Source organism: Tachysurus vachellii, chromosome 22 (assembly GCF_030014155.1).
Source record: "Tachysurus vachellii isolate PV-2020 chromosome 22, HZAU_Pvac_v1, whole genome shotgun sequence".
Lineage (NCBI taxonomy): Eukaryota > Metazoa > Chordata > Actinopteri > Siluriformes > Bagridae > Tachysurus > Tachysurus vachellii.
The window spans coordinates 5,365,374-5,392,434 of NC_083481.1; the positions used below are offsets into that span (position 1 = coordinate 5,365,374).

General features: G+C 40.7%; 2 protein-coding genes across 4 annotated transcripts in view; one reads left to right on the forward strand and one right to left on the reverse strand.

The window, feature by feature from the left end:
* Nucleotides 1–150: 150 nt before the first annotated feature.
* Nucleotides 151–17,309, reverse strand: ccdc66 (coiled-coil domain containing 66). 2 transcript variants are annotated; one of them, XM_060857910.1, is made up of 19 exons: nucleotides 17,123–17,309; nucleotides 11,936–11,994; nucleotides 11,811–11,848; nucleotides 11,341–11,698; nucleotides 11,166–11,259; nucleotides 8,637–8,743; nucleotides 8,332–8,444; nucleotides 6,855–6,977; nucleotides 6,482–6,613; nucleotides 5,721–5,950; nucleotides 3,585–3,669; nucleotides 3,086–3,247; nucleotides 2,762–2,915; nucleotides 2,587–2,679; nucleotides 1,711–2,156; nucleotides 1,596–1,630; nucleotides 1,108–1,313; nucleotides 664–785; nucleotides 151–568 (listed from the first exon to the last, which is right to left on the reverse strand). In XM_060857910.1, the coding sequence occupies exons 2-19, from the start codon at nucleotides 11,982–11,984 to the stop codon at nucleotides 473–475; spliced, it is 2,643 nt and encodes an 880-aa protein (XP_060713893.1). In that variant the 5' UTR covers nucleotides 11,985–11,994; nucleotides 17,123–17,309; the 3' UTR covers nucleotides 151–472. The 2 variants fall into 2 exon arrangements, with proteins under 2 accessions (XP_060713893.1, XP_060713892.1); XM_060857909.1 differs by lacking the exon at nucleotides 17,123–17,309 and adding an exon at nucleotides 13,490–13,650.
* Nucleotides 15,048–27,061, forward strand: part of ip6k1 (inositol hexakisphosphate kinase 1) — a 30,783-nt gene continuing 18,769 nt past the window's right edge. The window contains exon 1 of one of the 2 annotated variants that reach the window (XM_060857912.1): nucleotides 15,048–16,024. The gene's annotated coding sequence lies outside the window, so the exon portion shown is untranslated. Of the gene's footprint in view, nucleotides 16,025–23,629; nucleotides 23,772–27,061 lie in introns of those variants that run through there. The other variant, XM_060857914.1, reaches the window with a different exon arrangement.

The following is a 27,061-nucleotide window of genomic DNA, read 5'->3' on the forward strand; positions in this document are numbered from 1 at the left end:
TTTAGAAGAATTTACAAGCTCTATTATAATAAGAGAAACAATATTAGCAATTAAAACATTAGCAAACTAATGTTGTGGGTGTAAATTAGAACATGTATAATTTAAAAGGTTTAGAAAATAAACCTGTTCTGTTCCAAACAAGACACAAACTTTACCAAAATCCAAAATACTTTAATTCACATTAAAACCTTAACAATAAAGTACCTGGTTGAAAATGGTGAGAAATTCACATTGTCAAGTTATAAATGAAGTTCGGTTGAACTTTTGTAGTTAGCAACCCAATAAATAATATATTAACCACATTAATCAGGTCATAGCTTTAGAAACTCCATAAACACTGTTTAAAAACAATCCCAGTCGATGAAAAGTGCATGGTTATTTTGCTGTAGAAATGTGATCATTGGTATCCTTAGTGTGTGTTCGCTGTGGACAGAAACTAGTGCTTGTGTGTATCATACTCTGTGGTTCTCTTTCACGGGGGCTGGAAAGCTGGTGAGTGGGTTCTGCTTTGCCCCTGCAGTAAAGGGCTAATGCTGGTTTCTAGCTCTCTCTGTTTCTGCAGCAAGCCCTGGAAGGACACGGACATCCAGATTGGTCATGTAATCTTCAGCAGCGGGTAAATGATGTGCAAATAATAAAGCAGGTTAAGACTTTGTACTTTACCTGTCTGAGTTCAGACAAGCCTTTGAGAATAGCCTGCTGTCTCTCTGTGCTCTTCAGCAGCTCAGGGTGTAGGAGAGGATCCCGCTGCAGTAGAGGGGTGTACTGTCTGTTACTGCTCACGTCTAAGAAGCACAAGTGGGTTCAAGTAAACGCGATGTATACTAAAGTGCTGTAGAGTTCTCAAAGTTGATTTGATCTATATCGGCTATATCAGCCAAACTGCATTATGTTAATGGCTTTTTAAATGCAAGACGTCAGGATTTTTAAATAAAGAGGGGGAAAAAAAGTCTAATGAAAGTAACTGATGTATAAGAAGAATAAAACACTTTGGGATGTGTGGTCATATGAAAATGAGACAACTTGGTGGTAACTCTGCTGTATCTCACACAAATTTTTGTGTATTATTTTCCTGTACTAGCAGGCCACAAAGTACACAGTTTATACCTGCTTGTATCCTCTGTGCACCTTCGTGTGTAGCGGGTCTGGAGATGGGGGCAAGAGGATCCAGGTTGTAAACCTCATCTGTGCGCAAGTATGGGACGTAATCGGATGACGGAGGCCTGGCAGAGTTTTCCGACTTTTCTTCTGCGTGTGTTCGAGGAAGAAGTTGGAGCCTGTGCTTCAGTGCAGGGACGGGCGGAGAGGGAACTCTGCCGCAGACGGAGAACGTGGGGCAAAAGATCAATGTTGCACATATTAAATTTTTTATTCATATTAAATCGCATTTTTATTATTCACAAAAAACTATTTATGGATAAATTTAAGGTTTAGTCATAGTTTCACAAATTCTAATACATTTTAAAGGAAGAATTTTCAAGCATAGCTGGGTGATGGGTCTTCTACTAGCTTTATAATTAAAAAAAAACTCATTGTGGTAGGAATGACATTCAGCAGCTGAGTACATAAATCTTATAAATTTTGTTTTCATTTACCTTTGACAGGCCGATTGTGCACGCGAATCCTTATCCTACAACAAAGATCGGATTAAATTCAACACCTTCCTGTACATTATAACGACCATATTATTGAAATACCAAATTTGCTTACATTCTGATTAGTTGAGTTCGCACACCGTTGAATATGAGACGGATTTCCAGGTCGTGGAGGTACTGCTTGTTGTGGAGTTCTGGAAGTTGTATTCCTTTCTACCAGGTTCATGAGCTCTATCTGCCTGCGCATCCTGTTCTCCTGTCTGTGTTTTTGCAGTGCTGCAGGGTAACGCTCTGACGCAGGAATAAAAGCCTTCTTGGGCCTCTGTGTTCTCCACTCTGGTCTCTTGAGGAGCTGCTGTTGTCCGCGGGTTTTGTCTGTTCGAGCGTAGGCTTCATACGGATCTGTTTCTTTGGTGGCCTTGCACATGTTCTCTTTTCCACTGTTCTTTTCAGCCAGTCTGCCTTCACGTCTGGGTTTTTTCATATTGGGAGGAGCCTTGTATTCGATTCGAGCTTGATTGCCTCCGTTGGTCTCAGGGGATGGGCTACCTTGATTCATTTCTGATTGTAAACGTAAATGTTCAACATAAGAAATCAGGCTTAAACTAAAATATGGAGTGTCAATAAGATGCAACTTAACTGACGGTGGCTTCTTGATTTAGCTAATGTAACAAATAACAGAGTGTCATAGCCTCCAGCTTAGTATTGTGTAAACTACATGTGTGAATGACTTCATACCCACCACAAAAATGTTATTTCCCCCTCAGTGATGTCATTTGCATGTAAACAGCTTTACAAATTACCAAAGAAATTTGGGACACAAGTGGGACACGGGTCCTTTCTGTGCCTCGGGTTGGCGGAGAATGTATCCCGAACCCAAATGCTGTCATGACCACTTTTTAACTGCGCTACGTCAGTTTGCGCAGTTCTAGTTTGAGCAATGTAAACGTTAATTTTGACGACATTTTGTTGAACGTTTGAAATATGTTACCTGTCTGAATGGCGATGTCTCTTCTGGCTGTGTGTGGGGCCTCTGTTATGGAGTCCAATGTAGGCATACTCTCTGAACCTTGACCAATCGATGCTGTAATAGTTGGACAGCTTGTGAGTATTTTGAACAATTTTTGAGTGTGTGTGAAGAGAATGTAATTATACTACTACTTTACCCTGTGAGGTAGATTCACTCCGCATCAGATTAGTAACATCATGGCCTTTCTTAGCCAGGTCTTTAATTCTCTGTAGGTGTTTGTCTTTCTGTGCTTCCTCTGATGCCCTCTGCAGACTCAGATACATCTCCTGTGTTTTGCGTGACTTTGACTCCTAAAATACAATCAACAGAAATTCGTATTTCCTTTTCCATGATTGTCTATTATCATAAAAGCACGGTAATGCATTTGGCTTAGATCAGGGTAGGATAATTGGCAGTTTAATTCTAAAGCCCAAGTATGACACTGAAGAAATTTGGCATTGCTAAAAGAAAAACTTTGGACCTCCTTTTCTCTCTGTAGTTGAGTATCTCTCAGGTACTGCTGCTGCAGAAGTTCCCTCTCTTTAGTGAGTCTGTGCTCTTCCTCTTGCTCCATGGCCTGACGAATGGCCTCTTCTTTTTCTTTCTGTCGCCTCCGCTCTTCCACCTGAGCCTCGATAGCTCGCTGGTATGAATTATGACGCATGATTACACAATTTGATTAGTGTAGTGCTAAACTTCATCCGAATAACACAAAGCAAAATTTCCCCTCACACAGACCGCACTTAAACCTGCTAATAATGGGAAAACTGATACACGTCGTCATCACTTGCATTACTTACAGTTACTGAGAAGGCTGCAGTCATAGGTGTGGGAGTTCTGATCTACACATACACAGCTAAACATTTATTCTTAGGTTTCAGTGCAAAAAGGTTTTTGGAATAGGCGAGTAAAATTGTCGAGTCAAAATACTGGAGTCACTTGTCTGTGATGAAAGGATTAGTTTCTGCTTTAAAACCCACCTGATGTTCAAGCTGTTTCACGCGCTTCCATTCGCGCTCCTCTATCTGAGCTGGATCCAGGAGTGACGTCATGGTACGCAGGTAGCTACATAAAACATTTACATTTGGCAGATGCTCTTATCGAGTGATTACATTTATCCGACATATATTACTACATATCTTACATTCCCCCTGGCACTGGGTTCACAGCTCAGAAACTAGATTATTATATATTTGCCTGAAAGTGACACTTTTCGAGCTTTGTGAACAGAATGTGTTAGTGACACATATCTTAGTGAAAATTGTGTTTCTATAGAAGTGTGCTGTATCAGTGACAAATCAGTGACCTCTTCATCCAGGGCAGTGGCTTATGCTGTCTGCCAATACGCCTAGCATTGAAGAATTGTAAAGGCTAATATTTATTAATTGCACATACGGTATCTCCTTCACATTTCACCCCTCACATTTCAGCAAGCATTTCAGTATATCTTCTCAAGAGACAATACTATAGAAATGAAATTTGGATATATTTAAGAGTAGTCAATATGCTGCTTGTATAGTGGTATAGATTTTCTGTCCTCTTTACTTTATTTTAATGTCAACAAAAGTGAGTAAACACTAAGTGATCACAGCTGTACGTTGTATAACCATGCAAAGCCACATGTCCTATTCATCATGTTCATGTCTTTGTTAGCCTAACAGGACCATACACGTTTGTGTATCTTGTATTAGAGCAGTTCAAATTTGGTGCAATTCTCTCGTAACGTCAACAATGCATGTTGAACATGGCGTCTCGTGGCAAAGAACACTCTGAGGATTTCAGAATTAGAATTGTGAGATTAGAATCTCCACAATGATGGCATAGGCTATAAGAAGATCGGTAACACCCTGAAACAGAATTACATTACAGTGGCCAGGGCCATAGAAAGGTTTTCAAAGACGGGTTCCAGAAGTTGGGTCCTCGTGCTGTGCGTTAGGTGCAGAAGTGCTTCCAGCATCGCTTTAGAGGTTGCAGAAACGGAAGGTCAGCTTGTCATGGCTCAGACCATGCGCTGCACGCTGCGACAAGTCAGTTTGCATGGCCGTCGTCCCAGAAGCCTTTTCTGAAGCTGGCTCACAAGAAAGCCTGGAAACAGCTTACTGAAGACAACTTGTCCAAAAGCATGAATTACTAGAAATATGTCCTGTGGTCTGATAAGACTAAGATAAACTTGTTTGGCTCAGATGGTGTCCAGCATGTGTGACGACACCCTGGTGAGAAGTGCCAAGAAAATTGTGTCTTGCCCACAATCAAGCATGGTGGTGGCAGCATCATGGTCTGAGGCTGCATGAGTGCTGCTGGTACTGGGGAGCTGCCATTTATTGAGGAAAACGTGGATTACAATATGTACTGTAACATTCTGAAGCAGAACATGAGAAACTCCTTTCAGAAACTGGGCCGAACTGCAGTTTTTCAACATAATAATGACACCAAACACACCACAAAGATGACAACTGCCTTGCTGAGGAAGCTGAAGGTGAAGGTGAAGGTGATGGAGTGGCCAAGTATGTCTTCAGACCTGAACCCTATTGGTCAACCTGTGGGGCATCCTCAAGCGGAAGGTGGAGAAGCGCCATGTGTCTAACATCCAGCTCTGCTAAATTCCATGCCCAGGAGGATTAAGGCAGTATTTAACAACAATTCTGCTCATACAATATATTGACACAGTTTTGACATGTTCACTTAGGGTGTACTCACTTTTGTTGCCAGTTATTTAGACAATAATGGTTGCATTTTGAGTTCTTTTTAGAGGACAGTAAAGCTATACTGCTATACAAGCAACACATTGGCTATTCTAAAGTATATCCAATTTTTATTTCTATAGTTTTGTCCCTTGAGAACAAATAATAAAATGCTTGCTGAAATGTGAAGGTGTACTCACTTTTGTGAGATACTGTAACTTCTGTTTACTGCCTCAATCTGGTAAAGCTGTTCCAAATTATTAAATGACAATCCAGGGTTATTGAAAACCAGTAACAAATTGAATACAATATTAGTTATCCTAGATTACTGTTTACATGACCATTTGAATAACATCTTCAGGTGTCAAGTATGTACATATTTGTACAGTGTATGTGAACACTAAGTGCTGTAATGTTTGAGTTTATATTTCTCACCTGGACCTGGGCTTTGGCTGAAAGCCCTGAGTGGTGTCCACACTGGCTCTGCCCATACTGTCCAATCCATATGAGCTCATGGCCTCCCAGGCAGCGGATAGAGCCTGAGAGGGGGCGCGGTGATGGGAGAGAGAGCTTTCCACATCGAGCTCTGCAATAGAAGCAGGCTGTACTGGGAGACGCCGCTGAAAGGAGTCAAAGTGCATGGCCCAGCGCTCGTGATCCTCTGCCTAAAAGAAGAAACAGATATGGAAACTTAAATACCTTGTTACAGCTGACAGATAGCTAGTCAGTTTTCATTTTAGTGGGAACATGTGCTCATTAATACAGTTATCCGTTCAGCCAACAGCAACAGAATTAATAAATTCATGCAAATCCAGTTTAAATGCGGTCAGTCCAGACCAGGCCGGTCTTTCTCCTTTGAGCTCACTCATCAGCAAGATGTTTCAGCCTGCAAACCCTCCATTCTGTGTAAACTCTTGGGACTAGTGTGTGTGTGTGTGTGTGAGAGAGAGAGAGTTACTGAGTGAGGGTGAGAGAACCCAAGAGATCAACTACCAACATCCTTCGCACCACTAGTCACATTTTGATGTATAATATGAACAATACTTGAAGCTGCATGTTTTTTTTTGCATTGGCTGATAAGCAGATTTTTTATAAAACCCTGAAAGTGCAGGTGTACCAGTGGAGGGTACAGTAAGTGTAATCAATCATACAGGAATCTCAGACAGTAACTAACTGCAGTGTCCAGATGGATGTACCTGACTCTGGCTCTGTTTCTCCAGTTTCCTGCGCAGTTTGGTTTCCTCTCTCTGCTGTTCCAACTCCTGCAGCCAGCGTCTCTGCTGCTCTTTCTTCTCTTCACTGAACGCCTGCTCCAGTGGTGTGGCCTCCTATCCGGTTATCAAATACAAGATCAAACGTACATGGGCAGGTTTAGTGGGCCCTTTATGACAAGGCCATACTTCTACACAAATCCTATTGTGCATTTTAGTATTGCAGAGATTATGCATTGTACTTATATTTAAATAATTATCACACTCATGTCTAAAATAGAGACTGTACATACACAAGTCTCACATTTGTTGTACTTTTGATTGATGTCTCCAAGCAGGGATATAAACTAAACCTTACCCCCAGTACAAATGCGGAGCGGATAGCAGAGGGAAGAGTCTTCATGTTGCTATGTATATGAGGAGCTGGTGGCTGCTTGTTTGTGGTTTCTGTGCGAGTCTGTTCTGTTCTGTGCTCTTGCACCTATTTAAAGAAATTTGTTATGTTACAGACAACAAAAGCAGAAATACTGAAGCACACAAGGCCACAAGTCAGCATCTCTATTCATCTGTACAGAGGGAAGCCTAGAGCTGCACAAAGCAATGCGCGTTATCCTGCTGAAAGATGCCACAGCCAACCGGGAATACCGTTTCCATGAAAGGGTATACATGGTCTGCAACAATGCCTAGGTAGGTAGTAAAATCCACATGGATGGCAGGACCCAAGGTTTCCCAGCAGAACATTACCCAAATCATCACACTGCCTCTGCCGGCTTGCCTTCTTCCCATAGTGCATCCTGGTGCCATGTGTTCCCCAGGTTAGCAATGCACATGCACACGGCCATGATGTAAAAGAAAACGTGATTCATCAGACCAGGCCACATTATTCCATTGATCCGTGGACCAGCTCCGATGCTCACGTGCCCGGTGTTAGTGGACAGGGGTCAGATATTTTGAGCTACAGTAGCTCGTCTGTTGGATCGGACCACAAAGGCCAGTCTTCGCTCCCCATGTGCATCACCGAGCCTTGGCTGCCCATCACCGTGTCGCTGGTTCACCACGGTTCCTTCCTTGGACCACTTTTGATAGATACTGACCACTACAGACTGGGAACACTCGAAAAGAGCTGCAGATTTTAAGATGTTCTGACCCAGTCATCTACCCATAACTATTTGGGTAGAACAAACTCACTCAAATCCTTACGCTCGCCCATTTTCCCTGCTTCTAACATATCAACTTTGAAGACAGAATATTCACTTTGAAGACAGAGTTTATTGTGTACAGTCTGGATGGTTTTGGTAAATAAATGTTAGACCTTGACTTACTAAGAGATTGACCAGCGGCGGTGTAAATATTTTGTTGTTTTTTTTTCTTTTCTTTTCCTATGGGGTAATATGTGGTCCACAGGGGGAGAATGTTACAGTTCCATGCCATTCACACGTGATGCTAGTGTTAATTTCACTTTTAAACAGCAATAATAAACACTTTTACTTCCCAGCCTGATATGTAAATAAGACAAAAAATATATATATTTTGTCATGTAACACAAAACTGGAAACTCCTCTGTCTAAGTCTTTCCCGTAGCAGAAAACATACCAACAAGGAGACGTTTAAATAAACCACTAAATATCTCAGATTTGAGAATTCGGCAGTGCTGTAGTAAGTAATTACAAGCAGGAGTGTGTCACGTTCACTATGATGATTCACCGGAATACTAACAAGATTTAGGGTTAAATGTTCATACACAATAATGTTAAAAATTCCATTTAGTAGGAGCATCACCACATGGTGAATTTATTTATTTCACACAAAAGAAAAGGTTCTGCATTATGGCTTACCCCTGATAGCTGGTCACTTGATCTGGTTCCGACTTTCGTGCCTCGGTGTTGCTCCCTATGAGCCAGCACCTCCGCGCTCTCTTTCTGCTGCTTTTTAAGTGCCATCTGCTCGTCTGTACGTGAACAGAAAACATGCACTAAAACACGTCACGCCATCTAAACCAGTCCAGCACAAGCAGTCCATCTTTATCCCTTCAGCCTCCAGCTTTCTCAACAAAGCCATGATTAATATTAAATGACATGGCAGTCTCTACACAAAGGTGTCTAGTACAGATTGTGCAATCAGACACTACCCCACTTTATACCTAGCTCTCTTCTCCATTGCTCTTTTTTAGCCTTGAGTGTGTCTCTCTTCTGCTCGCATTCTCCATAAGGGCTGAACAGACCTGTTGCGGTGGAATCGCTCGGGGTTCTGTATCAAGAAAAAACAGAATGTCAAATGCATACATCTACACACTGTCCTGCATATGATATAACAAACAAAATCTATACCCATTTATATATACAGTATCTCACAGAAGTGAGTACACCCCTCATGTCTATGTAAATATTTCTTTTTTTATATCTTTTCATGTGACAACACTGAAGAAATGACACAGGGCTACAATATAAAGTGAGTGTTCAGCTTGTATAACAGTGTAACTTTGCTGTCCCCTCAAAATAACTCAACACACAGCCATTAATGTCTAAACCGCTGGCCACAAAAGCCTAATGGCCTAATGGTTAGAGAGTCTGACTCCTAACCCTAAGGTTGTTGGTTCGAGACTCGGGCCACGACTGAGGTGCACTTGAGCAAGACACCGAACCCCCCCAACTGCTCCTCAGGCGCCGCAGCATAAATGGCTGCCCATTGGTCCGGGTCTGTGTTCACGGTGTGTGTGTGTTCACCACTGTGTGTGTGCACTTTGGATGGGTTAAACGCAGAGAACAAATTCTGAGTATGGGTCACCGTACTTAGCCGTATGTCACGTCAATTTCACTTAAATGAAAATGTCCAAATTGGGCCCAATGAGGTGTGTTAAATTTGGTGTTACCGCTTTCACTCTCTCATTCTGGTCACTGGAAGTTCAACATGGCACCTCATGGCAAAGAACTCTCTGAGGGTCTGAAAAAAGAATTGTTGCTCGTAATAAAGATGGCGTAGGTTATATGATCCTGAAACTGAGCTGCAGCACTCTGGCGAAGACCTTACACCGCTTTAACAGGACAGGTTCCACTAAGAACAGGCCTCGCCACGATCAACCAAAGAAGTTGAGTGCACGTGGTCAGTGCCATATCCAGAGGTCGTGTTTGGGAAATAGACGTATGAATACTGCCAGCATTGCTGCAGAGGTTGAAGGGGTAGGGGGTCAGTCTGTCAGTGCTCAGACCGTATGCTGCTGGCACTGGGGAGCTACAGTTCATTGAGGGAACCATGAATGCCAACATGTACTGTAACATACAGAAGCAGAGCATGATCCTAAACACAGCTCCAAGACAACCACTGCCTTGCTAAAGAAGCTGAGGGTAAAGGTGATGGACTGGTTAAGCATGTCTCCAGACCTAAACCCTATTGAGCATCTGTAGGGCATCCTCAAAGGGAAGGTGGAGCTCTGTGATGTCATCATGGAGGAGTGAAAGAGCACGTCAGTGACAAACTGTGGTGCTCTGGTGAACACCATGCCAAGAGGGTTAAGGCAGTGCTGCAAAATAATGGTGGCCACATAAAATATTGACACTTTGGGCCCAATTTGGACATTTTCACTTAGGGGTGTACTCACTTTTGTGGCCAGCGGTTTAGACATTAATGGCTGTGTGTTGAGTTATTTTAAAGGGACAGCAAATGTACACTGTTATACAAGCTGTACACTCTATAGTACACTTTATAGTGTAGCACAGTGTCATTTCTTTAGTGTTGTCACATGAGAAAATATGAGAAAATATTTACAAAAACATGAGAGGTGTATTCACTTCTGTGAGATACTGTAACTTCCTGAGTGCTTGACATTTTGCTTCCTGTATTTGAATATGTAGACGAGACTATAACATGTGACTAATGTTTATGCAGGATAAAATGCGACACTCTATAAAACATAGTTCATGATTAGCTTCTTTATTAGAAGCTGTTAAACTGTGTGTCCTATTTATTTATTTTTAATTAATCTACTGATTGCACAGTGAATCACAATAATGATAAAAGTCTTTCCATTCCACCCAAAAACTGTCTCCTAAAAGGCTTTTACTCTTTTACTAAAACGGTGTATGCTATTTGTCTCAAGAAAGAGACAAACTACTTGTGTTTGGCTATTTCGGTTAAAGCTGGAAAAGTAAAAACTGAAGCCAGAAAATTCATTACATATTGCAAATGTCAGATTTCCTGATGGTCCTCGTAATAATAGAGTACCACAACTGAAATAAGTATGGTAACACTTCTAAACCTTACAAATTGCACATTTAAATATGCAGTCTGCTCAAAGTGTAGAAATGATCACTGCAGAGGTTTTACTGCGGACGAGGGGCTAAATAAATCTGGTTTTATAACAAGTATTTAGTCAACATGGGAATGTACAGTAAGCCATGTAACAGCAGCATGGTCTCATTTCTAACCTGCAGAATTGGGTTTTCACTCTGACAACTTTCCTATATTTTATCCTTTACTAAAACTACCTGACTAGAAAGGTTTTACAAAGCTTAAAAATCTGTAAACATGTTTATCACCACATTTGTTACATATTGCTAATGATCTTTGCTGGACGACAGAAAAAGGCGAGGTTGTGAATTCTTCATAAAGTCACTGGTATCGGATTTCGGCTGTCAAAATGTCTGTATCGCTTAATGCTGAACAGTTAACTTACTTTTCCTCATTTCCTTTTTTTTGGGAGTTTACTTGCTGGTCCTCTACAGTTGCACTAGGCAATGTTTCAGTTTCTTCCTCTTTTGTAGCTGCTCCTGTTTGTGTGACAGAGTCAGTTTACACAACGCTACACTCAGAGCAATATATAAAATTCACTGACTCAAACAAACACTCACCGTTCTGGATGCGAGCTGCAGAGTCTTCTTGGATGTTTTGCCCTGTTGCCCTGATGCTGTTGAGGATCTGCTGAAGCTGTTCTTGAGTTAAACACACTAAACTCTCCTTTACGGTCTTCTCTAGAACGTTTGATGTTTCGTTGGAGGACTTGGTTTTTTCGTCTGACTGGACCCTGACCACCCCGATGACGCTGCAGCGATCCGTCCTGCTCTTCAGTTTGCTCTTTCGGCTGCCATGTTCGGCTTGATTGACAGCTCCAGTGTCTCTACACTTCTTGTCCCTCTTCCATCGTTCCTCTTCTTTAGGACCCTGTTTAGAGGTGGCTGTGGCTTTCAGTGGCTTGTTCTTCTGAGAAACCTGGTATGAGCAGAAACATTATTTAGACAGGATTTAAAAGTTCTCCTTACAAGATAAAATTCTCTACATCAGAGTCCATTTGTGAGGGGAAAAAACTGCACCACATACTTACTTGATAAAATCCCATCTTACTGGAGGCCTTTGACTCGCCTGTTGGGGTAAGAGGAAAATGTACAATCAATATAAAAACAGCTGTGCAAACAATTGAAGAGAATAATTAATTAAATTCTTTTTTACCATAGTGGGCCAATACAAGCTTGGGCTTCCCATTCTCAAGTTCAAACATCAGGCCATCACTGTTAAAAAAAAAAGTAAAAGAACAGAAAACCAAGAAAACATTAAGGTTTATGTCCAAGTCTCAATCTTGCTTGAGTGGATAATCTCACCTGTAATCATAAATACTGATCTGACACTTGTTCATTATATACCACACACTGAACATCCTTATTATAAAGACTTCTCTTCACCACTATCACTTTTGGTTTGATCATTAGAGATCTAAAGCTAAATCTGGTTTTGTGTAAAGATGATTCGTGAGAATGTGTACTTTTTAAAGTGCTATACAAATAAAACCGTACTGAATTAAAGCTTTAAGTCATGTCCTGTATTAATCTGCCTGTCGGTCAACATTACGTTAACAGCTTTGTGGCATAAAATACCAAAGGGAGAGATACATCAACAAAAACATATATACTGATTGATTCACTCTATCATCTAGCGCTTCATAATATTATGAACAGCAGCTACGTTAATCCACCTCCACTGCTTCTCTCTTTCTACCCATCCCGAGGCATCCAGAAATTGTACCAGCTCCGATTGTTTTAAGATTTTGGACCTCCACTGAGATGAGGCCGACTCTGTGAGGATCCTGAGGCATATAGAGATTTACCAGCTCCAGGTAGACTATGCTATACTAAAGAGGAGATGCCAACTCCATGTGGCCTTTGAGGACAACAATCTCCTCATCGATACGACATTTATCAGACTGTATATTTATAATCACACCCTCCAGTGTCACCCACATGAGGATGAGGTTCCACTTTGAGTCTGGTTCCTCTCAAGGTTCCTTCCTTTACCATCTAAGGGAGTTTTTCCTCACCACAGTCGCCTGAGTCACCTCAGACTTGTTCATTGGGGATAAATACAAACACATTTAAATATAATCTAATATTAATCTTGAATTTTGTATTATATTAATATTTATATTAGTCTTTGAAGCTGCTTTGAGACAACGTCAATTGTAAAAAAAAAAAAAGTGCTATAGAAATAAATTAAAATTTAATTTAATTCCAGATCAAATATAAATCACGGATGTCAATGGATACTAATAACCACATAATCAGGTAAACAAGGAATGAAAAAGATAAACAAAAGAAAATCTCACAGGTTACATTATATTTAAACTTGTTTGCAATTTTTTTCACATATTGTTGAATCATTTAATTGCCTAGAATTACAGAGTCATTTACTGTGTGATAGATAAATAATATAACATATAAACTCATCTACTTTTAAAACACATGCTCATTCTCTATGTAAGATCTAATCTAATCTAATCTGAAAATGTAGCTGTTAGTGTCTCATAACCACCGTGTTAAGGTTAGCTACCCAAATACGTTAATATGAACACATTAAACACGTAAAATGATGAAGTTAGTTGGATAAAAGTATTATAATAAACAGAAAACTCTGACGCCGTTGCTGATGTTTCAGTCACAGACATAAACACAGCAAGCTAGCAAGGAAATTTAAATAAACCATAAACCAAACACTATATAAAAGTGCACTCACCCAAGATTCATTATTTAATTCTGCACACATCGAGCTTCATAAAAGACACTGTAATGTTTATAAACACCAAATTCATAAGGTGTTGATTAACCTTCTTGTTGCTACTCCGGTTGCTAATACCAACCTAACACCGGTGTTTAGATAACCGTTACGCTGTCTCAAACCCTAGTCGTACCCTAACACTTATTCAAGTGCACTTCGTGGGGTATTTAATACATACGCCACTATAACCTATGCAGCCTATGTAGTGCACTATATGTGATTTGTAACAAGACCGTTTTTTCCTCGTTGTCTCTGTCACTATTTTCGAATGCGCTTTAGTGACACCTACTGGTCGCTAAATTAAACTTCACTTACACAAACTGCATTAAATTAATAAAACAATAAAATATAAATTAACTAGTAGAGATAATGCAGCACTGTTTGTTATTATTATTATTATTATTATTATTATTATTATTATTATTGGGAATAATAATAAGGTGAAATGCCCAGTGGAGGGCAGTAAGGCAGTGTTGGGAGTATGAGAAGTGAAATGCCCCAGTTGAGGGCAGTAAGGCAGTGTTGGGAGTATGAGAAGTGAAATGCCCCAGTGGAGCGTAGTAAGGCAGTGTTGGGAGTATGATAACTGAAATGCCCCAGTGGAGGGCAGTAAGGCAGTGTTGGCAGTATGAGAAGTGAAATGCCCCAGTTGAGAGCAGTAAGGCAGTGTTGGGAGTATGAGAAGTGAAATGCCCCAGTGGAGCGTAGTAAGGCAGTGTTGGGAGTATGATAACTGAAATGCCCCAGTTGAGGGCAGTAAGGCAGTGTTGGGAGTATGAGAAGTGAAATGCCCCAGTGGAGGGCAGTAAGGCAGTGTTGGCAGTATGAGAAGTGAAATGCCCCAGTTGAGAGCAGTAAGGCAGTGTTGGCAGTATGAGAAGTGAAATGCCCCAGTTGAGAGCAGTAAGGCAGTGTTCTGAGTATGAGAAGTGAAATGCCCCAGTTGAGGGTAATGAGGCAGTGTTGGGAGTATGAGAAGTAAAATTCCTCAGTGTAGGGCAGTAAGGCAGTGTTGGGAGTATGAGAAGTAAAATGCCCCAGTGGAGGGCAGTAAGGCAGTGTTGGGAGTATGAGAAGTAAAATGCCTCAGTGGAGGGCAGTAAGGCAGTGTTGGGAGTATGAGAAGTAAAATGCCTCAGTGGAGGGCAGTAAGGCAGTGTTGGGAGTATGAGAAGTAAAATGCCTCAGTGGAGGGCAGTAAGGCAGTGTTGGGAGTATGAGAAGTGAAATGCCCCAGTGGAGGGCAGTAAGGCAGTGTTGGCAGTATGAGAAGTGAAATGCCCCAGTTGAGAGCAGTACGGCAGTGTTCTGAGTATGAGAAGTGAAATGCCCCAGTTGAGGGTAATGAGGCAGTGTTGGGAGTATGAGAAGTAAAATTCCTCAGTGGAGGGCAGTAAGGCAGTGTTGGGAGTATGAGAAGTAAAATGCCTCAGTGGAGGGCAGTAAGGCAGTGTTGGGAGTATGAGAAGTGAAATGCCCCAGTGGAGGGCAGCAGGACAGCTGCGGTGTGTGAGAGCCGAAATGCCCCAGCGGAGGGCAGCAGCGGTTCCCACAATGAGGAGTGAAGGTGGCGGAACAGCGGGGCACTGGATCCAGAAGCCGTGCTGCTCTTTACACACTGCAGCAGGAAGGAAGAGATGATGTAGCTTTCTCTCTCAGGACTCCTGGAGCTCCAGGACTGCTGTGATTTTAGGGGGTTATTTTTGTGACCAAAGCTGTATGTTAGACTGATTCATGGTTACACGAGTTACTAGTGTTGTTTTCAGATCTATAGATAAATAAAATAGCTAGATATATAGATAGATGAGTCTGAGCCTAGTCTGTTAGCTGGAGAAAAGAACCTAGTTGCTAGTTATTTATCTGTAGCTAATGTTAAAGCTAATACTTAGGTGGTAACTCTGGTTATGAACTCTGTTACTTCTTTAGTTACTGAATTCTGAATTTAGTCCCCTGTTGTTAGCTGGATATGAACCACTGTAAGACAGCTAACTGAATAGCTAGCCAGGTTTCTATCTGCTAATCTATCTGTCTAGCTAATGGGACATCGTTTATCTGAAATAGTGATTTTAAACGCCAGCTTATGTTTCTAACATATCTATTTTAGCTAATTACGGTTATGTTTTTCTTTTTTTGTTCACGATAGCTAACTAGCTAATCATGCTATGATACTGTTGCTAAGGTAACAAGGAAACCAACCTACTTTGTTGCGATTGAAGTTATTTACTTATTTTATTTATCTATATTATATATTTTTTTATTTCATGGTGCTTTAGCACAGGTCCGTGTTCAATAAGGCTTAATAACGCAGTTATAAAATGTAACAACTATTTTGCATTAGCATTGGTATTAGCATTAGCAAACCAACGGACTTCACGGCACTTCATCCCGACCAACATCTCCAGTAAACCTGCTGGTTTAAATCAGCCTGCTGGTTGATTTAATACTATTTATATTCAGACCAACAAAGGCAAGAAAAAACAAGATCTTCAAATAGTAAGTATATATTACTAGCTAGCTGATGGAGTTTAACATAGCTAATGCTAGCAGGTTGTGAATAATTACTTAACAACTTGGCTTGTCTTTTTACTGGATCATCTGGCTTTACTTCACAATTTTTTTTGTTTGTTTAAGGATTTAATTGTTATCTAAATAGGAGTTAATTTTGTGTATACTATATAGAGGTGTTTAAACGAATAGCACAGCTAGCTAACAGTTAGCGTTCTTTCACGTTCAGCTCATTAGCTCGTCTAAAGCTTAGTTTGTACGGGACCTGAGAGGTATTAAGTGTCATTTGTTACCCCTTTATTAAGAAATAACTCGCTTGCTTTCTTTGCTAGAGTCTTTCGTTATTTATTTCTGTTATTTTCATGCACAGACGCTATTAAAGAAATGAGACCTTACGTTAAAAACACTAGGTTTTGCTAACGTGCTAGCTGAGCTAACTGTGCTATTTTTACAGTAGGATATTTACATTTACAGCATTTAGCAGAAGCCCTTATATCCAATTTTTTTTTTATCTAATCTTTATACAACTGAGCAATTTTGGGTTAAGGGCCTTGCTCAGGGGCCCAACAGTGGCAGCTTGGTGGACGTGGGATTCGAATTCACAACCTTCTGATTGATAATCCGGCACCTTAACTACTCGGCTACAACATCCCCATATTACACAGGATATGTTGGTGAGCTGTAGGATGGACACGTTGTACACAGCCTGAGACACGGAGCTGAGGCTTCTGACTTTGTGACCTTTAAGACAAACCCAGACTTAGTTTTAATGTCGCTGTGTAGGTGTTTATGGATGAACTCCAATTCAGATGGGGGTCATGAGATAAGACACAAAAACAAAGACACACTGAAATACATCTTGTACAAATCCGGAGGTGTTTATGAATAAGTAGCGAGTATATTTTTAATGCCTGATGATGATGATGGTTATTGTATTTCGGTCTATTGTATAGCTTGATATTGTATTTGGGTATTGTGTTAGAGGTCCAAATGTTGAGTGTAATCACCACTATTTTAATGTAACCTCCTATGTGCTTTGACCTGTACATCCATGCATATTTAAAAAGCATGTGTGTGATGTCTTACCTCACAATTGCATGTGGAAGGATAGAAACAGAAGTGGATTTGCTGTGTGCTGTATCCTGTTAAACACACGGTTGTGTACAGGTACGAAGACCGTTGAATTCATTGATGAGTCAGAAGGTGTCCATTTTTTATAACAGAAGTAGGAGTCGTTCAACAGTAACAGCTCGTTCACAAGGACTTGTAAAGTGGATGCTCAACACAAGGAAGTAATTCTAAAATTGTGTAGATAGTTATCAAAGATAAACTTACAACCTTTGATGGGAAACTTTACAGCTTTCCAGGTAATGGAACAAAGTGCTTTTTTTTTGTCTTATCTTTTCGAGAGAGAGGAAGCAGAGACTGGTAAAAGAACGACCGTTTATTGCTGCTATAAGGTACATGAGATCATGAAAAACGGGTTAGATAGCTTCATGTGTTTCTGAGGAACCACCTATTAGCCTTCATCCAAGTCCTACTGACTTACCCTGCATTTGTGGTGACTTTTTTTAAGTGTTAAATTACAATGTGGAAATTTGTAATGACGACGGCTTTTAAAAAAAAAAAAAAATCATGTCTTTTGTCTGCTTTGTAACAGCATGTAAAGCTTATAAACGTTGCTTAAAGTTCTTTTACAGTAACAGACCTGAATAGTTATTAGTTCTGTTCACTATAGTGACCTTTAAACATATATACAACATTTTAGACTGAAACAATTACTCTAATGTTAATGATTAATTTCAAAGCAGCGAATAGTATTGTATGGTACTTGTGGGAAATGTGGCCAAATTATTGGGAAACATATTATACAAATAAGAATAAAAACGTAGATGTACTAAAAACTGCGGCTATATGGATTTCAAACAAACGAGTTTATCTACTGGTCCAACTCTATATCATGAACGATTTCATTCATACTGTATGATGAAATGTGTAGCCTTTAAACCGATACCACAGACGGTGCAACATACAGTAACATGCACATCTGGCCTTTTTTTCTAATGACAAAGTAATATTAGGCTAGATGGCGTAGTTGATTAATCTGGATTACGTTGATCGCAGCATGCATCGAATATCTCTGTGTGTGTGTGTGTGTATATATATATATATATATATATATATATATATGTATATATATATATATATATATATATATATACATATATATATATACATACACAGTACTGTGCAAAAGTTTTAGGCAGGTGGAAAAAAATGCTGTAAGCAAAGAATGCTTTCAAAAATGGAAGTGTTAAACATTTATTTTCATAAATGAACAAAATGCAGTGAATGAACAAAAGAGAAATCTAAATCAAATCAATATTTGGTGTGACCACCCTTTGCCTTCAAAACAGCAGCAATTCTTCTAGGTACACTTGCACACAGTTTTCGAAGGAACTCGGCTGGTAGGTTGTTCCAAACATCTTGGAGAACTAACCACAGATCTTCTGTGGATGTAGGCTTTCTCACATCCTTCTGTCTCTTCATGTAATCCTAGACACACTCGATGATGTTGAGATCAGGGCTCTGTGGGGGTCGTGCCATCACTTCATGCTGGTTTGAAGGCAAAAAAAATAACATCAAATATTGATTTGATTTAGATTTTCCTTTTGTTTGCTCACTTTGCATTTTGTAAATTGACAGAAATAAAACACTGATTATTTATATTTCTGAAAGCATTCTTTGTTTACAGCATTTTTTCACACCTGCCTAAAACTGTATATAAAACTTTTAAGTTCCACAAACCTCCAATAACAGTCCGACACTTTTCGTTCCTGATATATTGTTTTGAATAAAATCAAATTCCTCTCGGGTTTTGCACTACATACTACTTTGACCTACTAATATGAGTACGGATATAGCCTGGTTAATTCAGCGTAACCTAATTGGTGTTTATTTTTAATACATGTTGTCACTTTTGGATCTTTTACCATAACTAACTAAAGAGTAATGGAACAGACCGAGTGTCTCCAAATGGATTTAGAAACTGGCCAACTGCCATAAACTCACAATGACAACACAAGGATACACTGTGAATACCTCAGAGGAACGGACCTCCGAGTAAGAAGGGGGAAACACTGAGCTTAGGAAGAGAACATAATACTCTATTTATTTATATGGCATGTTCTCTGATTGGATCTGTTTTGACTTTTCACGTGTTGCGTTTGCTGTTCCACTTATTTCAGCTGTTCAGGCACTATTTAAAGACTACAGAAATATTTTGATAAATACATGAAGGATCAATTAGCTGTCTAAAATGTCACCTCTAGCTGACTGTTGCCACTTTGTACCACAGCGCCTGAACGCTCTGTGCTAATTGGTCAGGAAATGTTCGTTTTTCTACAACCATGCAGGTTACGGTACGGTAGTTTAGTTGTTTTTAGCAGACGTTTTACTTCAGTCATCTTTAGGTCGGATTCCTTTATCAGAAGGACATCCGGTGATAAATTTATCTATCTCCTCTGTGAACTTCCAGACAGTAAATACCATTACCACAGGAGGAATGAGTTTCTAGCAAGCTTGTATTTTGTGTCTTGGGAAGTGTTTTATATCTGGGTCAAATAAACAAGTAACAGATGAAAAAATAAAGAGAGAGGAGCACCTGCAAAAAAAGAAAAGAAATACTTCAGGGTGGCGTGAACGTGTGTACATGGGACATGTAATTCCTTTATGATAGGAATTTTTGTTTTAGGTAAAAAGGAACTACCTTGTTTCATAGATATTGGCAAGTTCCTGTGGTGTAAGAGGAATAAACCACTTTGGGATTTTCTGTTATAAGAAACTCCGGTTGTGTAACAATAACTCCACTTCGTATCGCACAGCTCCATCATGTTTTTTTTCAAGAGAATCTTTAATCTGACGGCTGCAAAATAATCTCCCCACCGTTTGTTTATCGTGAAGCATAATAAACTTAGTAGTCGTGTTATAAAACCTAACACAGTTGCAATGCAACGATGGCTGCGCAAATGACACGTTTTCACACCATCACGTTTTTTCTGATGTTTTAACTTAATGCATATACGAGGTGAGAAGACCTAATGAGATGTATAGAGGCACAATGGTTAATGATTATCCTGCTGAGAGTTTGCATGCTGTCTGATCATCACGTCCATGCCGCTCAAACCTTTGTGTCACGGGCAAAAAAGGTAACTGAAAGTAGACCTCGGTGAACTCTTTTATGCCAGCCGGGCGACTAGCATGCTGAGAATGTTCATCCTCTCACTGGTGTCAGCGGCTCCATAACCCCACCCTCCTATTTATTTATTTTTTAAAAATAACAGTCTGTCTGTCGGCTGCCATGAACATGACCCTTGGCAGGACCTTGTCTGCCGACCTGTTAAGGCCAGTGGGGTGTGCAGAAAGCATTTCCCGTGCCTTCTGCTTTCATTTGTTCTCCTTTCGTGGGCATTATGACCTGTGTATAGTCTGTATTATCTTGTCTTATATAGTATAGTGTTATTTATATCTGTACTTCTGAGAGTAACAAACAGCTGGAACCAAATTCCTTGTGTGTGTCAACACACTTGGCCAGTAAACCTGATTCTGATTCTGATTCTGTGTAGCTCGGGTCTTGGCTGCGATTCTCTTTGGCATCACACATAGCTGCTGAAACGGTCACTTGATAGCAGTTGTGTACTCTTTGGCTTCTTGGCCACCACTATTGTTATCGTGCCTCCTCTGTGCTGAGGCAGCACAAATGGGTTTGTTGATTTGTCTCAGGTTCATGACATGGTATGTTTCGATGAGGGACCACAGAGATACAGGCAGCTTGAGAATTATTTGGGGCAAACTGACTTATGTACATTTAAATTCATGGCATTTGGGAAATGCAATTTATTAGTTTTATACAACTGAGCAGTTGAGGGTTAAGAGACTTCCTCAAGGGCCCAGCAGTGGAAACTCTCTAGAAACCTTCTGATCAGATGTCCAATGTGTTAACTGTTGATCTACCACCACCATGGCATGAATTCTACCACCAAACTACTAATGTTTCCACTTTACTTAGATAATTAACACATATAATTAACTTCTCTCTTCTTTACAATGCTCGAAAAGATTGCAGTTCCAAAGCTTCAACTTTGATGCTAACTCTGCGTTCATCCGCACTAGAGCTCGTCAACTCTTAAATCCCTTCGTAACTAGCTAACTGACGTTTGTCTTTTCATGGCATAGAAAAACACTGCGGTGGTGAACTGCAGATGGATCCATCCCTTAAACATGACTACATATCTCCAAACCAGGCATTTAGACCAAATATTTTCCTCTAACCATGAACGAATGTGTGAAGCAAACAGCGTTGCATAATGTAACGTCTTCCATGTTTGCATGCCTTCTTCATCCTCTGTTCTTTTCATCGTTATCCTCAGTGTTTACCCTTGCTCCTTCTTTTGCCTGGATTTACATCCAACTTTTCCACCAGAAACATTTTTAAAAAAAAAAAGAAAAGCTGTTTTGCAGGAAGTTATTAAGCATCTATTCTGCATATTCACAGGAATGTGTGATTGCATGTCTGGGCTTTTGGAGTGTCAGTGCCTTTTTGAAATTGATTGGCTTTTTGATGGATCAGCTTCTCTAAATCTTCCTGACAGGCTGCGGTTAGGATGTAAGCAAAGGAAGTGGTTAACATTTGTGCTGATTGATCCCATGTTGTTTTCCCCCACTTGTTGAGTGTGTCTTGTGGTCTTGTGTTTATTTAGAAGTCCTACGTGGACGTCGCCTCGTGCGCTCACAGCTGATTGATGTTAAATGGATTTAGCATGGCCTTGAGTGCAAACACCTGACCGCGTTCATCCGGTGTGAACGCTTTTCTATTAAACCTTAAAGACCTCTTTTTTTATATATAGCTTTACAACTTCCTCTTAACATCAAATGTAGTTGAGGAGTGAACTGGTCTGGATTTTCAGGTGTTTTTTTTTTTTCTCGTATCAGAGACAGTTGGAGTTGTGGTACAAAGCTTTACTGCCTCGTGGCTCCAGGTTCCGCAGTTCACCCCTGAGCTCGTGTTACTGACCGGGGAATGTGGTAGTTTAGTGTTTAAGGCGTTACACTACATATCTGAAGGTTGTGAGTTCAAATCCCTGGGCCCCTGAGCATGGCCCTTAGCTCTCAATTCCTCAATTGTATAATATAACATGAGATAAAAATGTATGGCACTCTGGATAAGGTGTCTGCGAAATGCTGTAAATGTCTGGGATGAGTTTTACATGTGCTTCCTGTGTCTTCATGGGGTTCGAATAGGTTCCGTGTTATCCCTCTTTGCTTGAACGACTGGCTTTGGTTGGGCCGTTCAAACACATCCAGGTTCTTGGATTTAATCCATACTTGTGTAGTTTTGGCACGATTCTTAGGATTAGATTAGTAGTACTTCCGCCCCAGTCTCACGTCCAGTGCCCTGTATTTCCTTTATGACATTTTTAGTGTTAGAAACCACATCATCAAGCCAGACACACTTATACCGTATAACAAACCCACCACCCAGCAGCTGAAAACAGTGGTAGCAGAGATCCTGAAGCCAGATTACTTTTCCTTCACAGATGATCGTCTGATATCGTGCTGTGTGAGCATCAGACTCGGGCCAAAGTCAGAGCACAGCGTTAAAAAAGGAATTTGGGTCCGAATGCCTCATTTGTTGGTTTTTAAATGAAGACTTGTTTAGGTACTTTAGGAAACTATTTATAATGGTGTAGTTTGAGGTGCATGTGATTATTTAGGCATGCACTTTGCTGGTGGCTTAACTTCTGTGTGCCAAATGTGTCATTGCTGAACCTTTTGTTGAAAGTGGAATATTTTGTGCATTTGTGCATTATTTGTGCATAACGAGCACTTTTCTTCTGTATAATTGTCTGGTGGACCAACAATAGAACTGTCTAATTTTTTATCCTTGTAGTATAAATTCTGTCCTTGCTAGGGGTATGACCAGAACCAAAGATCAGTTGGATTCCTTTTTTTATGCTGTCAGCATATTTGGGTTGCGTTTTTAAGTGCCCGAAAGTGTTTGCTCATGTCTTTTGCAGTCAGAAAATAGAATGCACTCCCCATCTGACCGAGCGTTGCTCTCTTGGACCACTTTGATGGCACCCCGATTTGCACTTTGTCCCTTGATCGCCAGGACTATATTTAGCTCTATAATGCTGCATAGCTGGTAATCAGAGAGGAGCTCCAAAGTGGCTGACGGACTCTAATCTAACATCCCTGCCTACAAACAGGACGGTCACCACAGGAAAGAGGCTTAGAGAGCTAGTCTTACTTGTGTCAGTCTCACGACTTCATTCAGCCTGAGCTCCTGCTTTCCTTTTCCCCTCCCTTTGTCTAAACCACTCCCTCTGTTATTCTGTCTGAGCAGTCAGTACAGTCACAGGAACGCTCAGATGCACTTTCACTGTCCACTGAGGACCGAGGAGCGGCCTGCACTTCAAGGGCTTTAACTCCGTGTTGTAGAGATCCCAACCGAGATCATTTAGCACCGGTGTTATAGGATCCCCACTGAAAGCCACCTCACACGCTCACCCTGGCTTGAAGCAACCCTTAAATTACACTCCTTGTTCCTTTGACTAGAAGCAAGTGTTGGCAAACCACACTGGACTGGGAAGTACAGCGTCTCGCTGCATCCTCACTGGTGGAACCAGAGAGCAATGTTTGGGAAAGCCTACATCTGGATTTAAAGACATACCCTGTAAGTGCTGAAAGGAGTGAGAGGAATCTGCTGCTGTTTTCTCCTTAATCTTTTCTAGTTAGTGAATTTTTTTAACATTCTAATAACAACCTAGAACAACCCTGACTTGTCTTTGATTTGAATGTGAACCAAAACTTCCTCTCCATCACATGCTGTCCGATGAAACATTTCTCAAGTGTTTATTTTTTTTTTCAGAGGTAGGTCTGCATTGTTTAGTGCTTCAGTCTGCAAATAGCATGGGGTAACATGATCCGCTTGCAGTTTATGGTCCTTCAGCCATTGTCTGTGGTTTAGCTTATTTACATCTTAGAGGCAAGATGCAAATCGATCTGATGAAGATGGTTCGTCTATAAGCTATCCCAAGCTCTTTAAAAGTAGGACGTTCTGCGTTTCTCTTGGCATTTCCTCTGGGTTCTCAAGGACACATTTCAGTTTCATAATTAGGCGGATACATTTGCAAAATACGACACTGGTTATTCTTGGATTTACACACTCCAGCTCTGCACAGTGAATCCATCTGACACGTTTATGGTGGAAGAGGAAAAAAAAATGTTTTAATACCATGGAATGTGGTTCCCCATACTCCTGGAAAACTTTTTCCAAGAAGCATCCCTCTCGACCTGGAGCTCCATGAAGAACTCCTCCTGCTCTCTCTCTCTCTCTCTCTCTCTCTCTCTCTCTCTCTCTCTCTCTCTCTCTCTCTCTCTCTCCCCCCCCCCCCCAGTCGATAGAAATAGCTCCTAAGCTGTGTACTGTCGCACAGTTAGGTGATGTAAGTGTTAAATCCCATTTGCTGTGTACTATCCACAATTAAGCACATTGGAAAATCTTAAGACGCAAAGCAGAGATTAACGTTGTTTGTGTCCAGCTTCCTCTCTTCCACCAGTCATTACCAGCGGGTCATTTCTGAGAGGCGGGCAACGTCGAGCATGACCCGTCTCTGGCACGACACTCGCCGAGGATGCCATTGGAACACATGGTTTAGATGATATGACAAGGAGTTAAGGAGAATGTTTGGGTTTGGAGCAACACACCAACTGTGTAGACATTTTCAGCATAGTTTCAGCTCGGATTTATTATAAAGATAAGAGTATTACACACGACAAGTCGTTATGCTGTAGAGAAAGTTCATGAGGTGTAAATGGGGATTTGGGTTCAGACTCATCATATATTTATTAGTTTTAATGTCACTTACGCTTAAGGTAACATACAATCCAGGCACAGAGCTGAAACAAATTCCACAAGACGTCAAGTAGGAAGAACGATCATGAATAAACAATAGTGTTGGAACAAGCGCACCGATAAGTTACACAGGAAGGTTGGTTAACGTACAGGCATATCAGGAACCAATACCAGTGCCATACCCAAGAACTGGGTAACTCTTCTCGTCTCAGGTACCACACGAGCTGAGCGCTACATCACAAGCGAGCTAAAAATAGCGCAGTCCATCAACTGGGAAAAACACAGCCATTTATTAATGTCTGGCTCATGTCATTTCTCTCCCGTCTCTCCTGTTTCTTCTTGAGAAAAGAATGCAGTAAGTTAACATCAGATGAAAAAGACTTTATATCATTTCAAACTTTTTATGCGCTTGTCACACCTGATGATGTGCAGAGAACTTTTACTTTCGTGGTTATGCAGAAGCTCTCGCACGCGCTCTACACCAGAATAGGTATAACTCTGGCTCCATAGTTATTAACAAGTCGCATGGTTCAGCGGAACAATTGATATTTTGACTCCAAAAATGTCCTTAGGTGCAGAAGATGCTTCAGCTTGAGCTAATAATATAACACAGCAAACAAAAAATAGTTTGCGGAATTGTAGCCTTCTTGATAATCCAAGTGGTGTTGATTTTTTTTTGTTGGAAATTTTCGGTAAACATGCCGCAATACGCCTGTCATCATTTGTTATTGGAATGGGCGCTGTCTTGTTTCATACACACATCTAAAGTTTTGCCACTCGGTCAACACGAGCATGTTTGTTTTTATGCCAAGCCTGGAAGGTTGTTGTGCCAGATGTTCGACAGAATACAGCGACTCACTCATGAAGTGATTTTATGGCAAGGAACATCGCCTTTCTATTTATAAACAAACACGTGGTCCCACGTAACGCTGAGTAGCCTTTCTGATGCATACATGGTGCGTTTGAAGGATTTTACGCTCTAATGGTCCCTTAAACTGAAATCACATGTGGTCGTGTTTCTATTTTAGCGCTGATCACTCGCCAGACCCCTTGTGTTCACCACATGTGGCCAGAGCTTGACTGAGCACCCCATGTTCTCAGGTGCAGAGAAAAGCAGGACGTTTCACCTCTTCGAGTTTTATTTCTTTATTTTATTTTACTGCGTCACTAAAGAGCGAAGAAAGGTTATCAAGAAATGATTAGGTTTTAGAGCGCAATCGTGTTTTCCTTTCCCATGCACAAGGACGATCCCACACCGTACCGTTACTGCTCAGGTTCTTTATTCCAGGAAATGAAAATCATTTCAAAAGCCCTGCTGTATCTTCCACTCTAATCGCATAATCAGGATTTGTTCATAGTAAGTGCTATTAACCTGAAAGATATTCACTGCTCGGTGATGGGGATGTCATCTATACATTTAAGCCTCCCACTATTTCCATTTCTGTACGCCGCTCTGTTCTTCCCTCAGTAGACTGTGATGCAAGGACAATGAGTCATACACCGAGTGGGTGCAGCCTGAACAAATGCTAGGAGCTCATTTCTCCCATTGCACGCCCCACATTGCTCGCTAAGGTTGTTCGTGCATATTTTACCTTCTGCTAATGTAGATGAGATTTCTATTACAGGTGCAACAGTGGTTACTGTCATGCATCGATTCAAATTTCCTACTAGTACTAGAATAATCCCAGATCTCCTGACTTTCGAACAGCTCTGTATTACATTGTCACGGTTCGCTTGTATACTTTTCCACACAAAAATATACGTTTTTATCCAATTGTCAGATGAGCCAATCAGCCTATGAAGCTGGCATGATTGACAGGTGCCCCCTTCCTTGTCATTTCTTATTCATTATTCATCAACCTCGACTTGATTTTGCTGCTCGAAAAATGCACAGATTTGGTGTGCTTGTTTTTCTGTCAAGGAAAATAGAGCTTTTTTAAAATTTTGCCAATGTGAAATAAAATCTCTCGGCCGTACGGACAACATAGCGAACCTTAAACTTCATATTAGTAGTCGGCATCAGTTACAAGTGTATCCTGGTGAGATTAAACTCTAAAGAAATGTTTCTGAAAGTACAACGTTAAAGAAGTCAATATAGGACCGCCAGC

Coding starts and splice junctions, on each gene's coding strand:
- ccdc66 (XM_060857909.1), bottom strand. Junction 6,978..8,331: donor CAAGTGACCAGCTATCAGGG/GTAAGCCATAAT, acceptor TTCTTTAAATAG/GTGCAAGAGCACAGAACAGA. Junction 1,314..1,595: donor GCACAATCGGCCTGTCAAAG/GTAAATGAAAAC, acceptor CGTCTGCGGCAG/AGTTCCCTCTCCGCCCGTCC.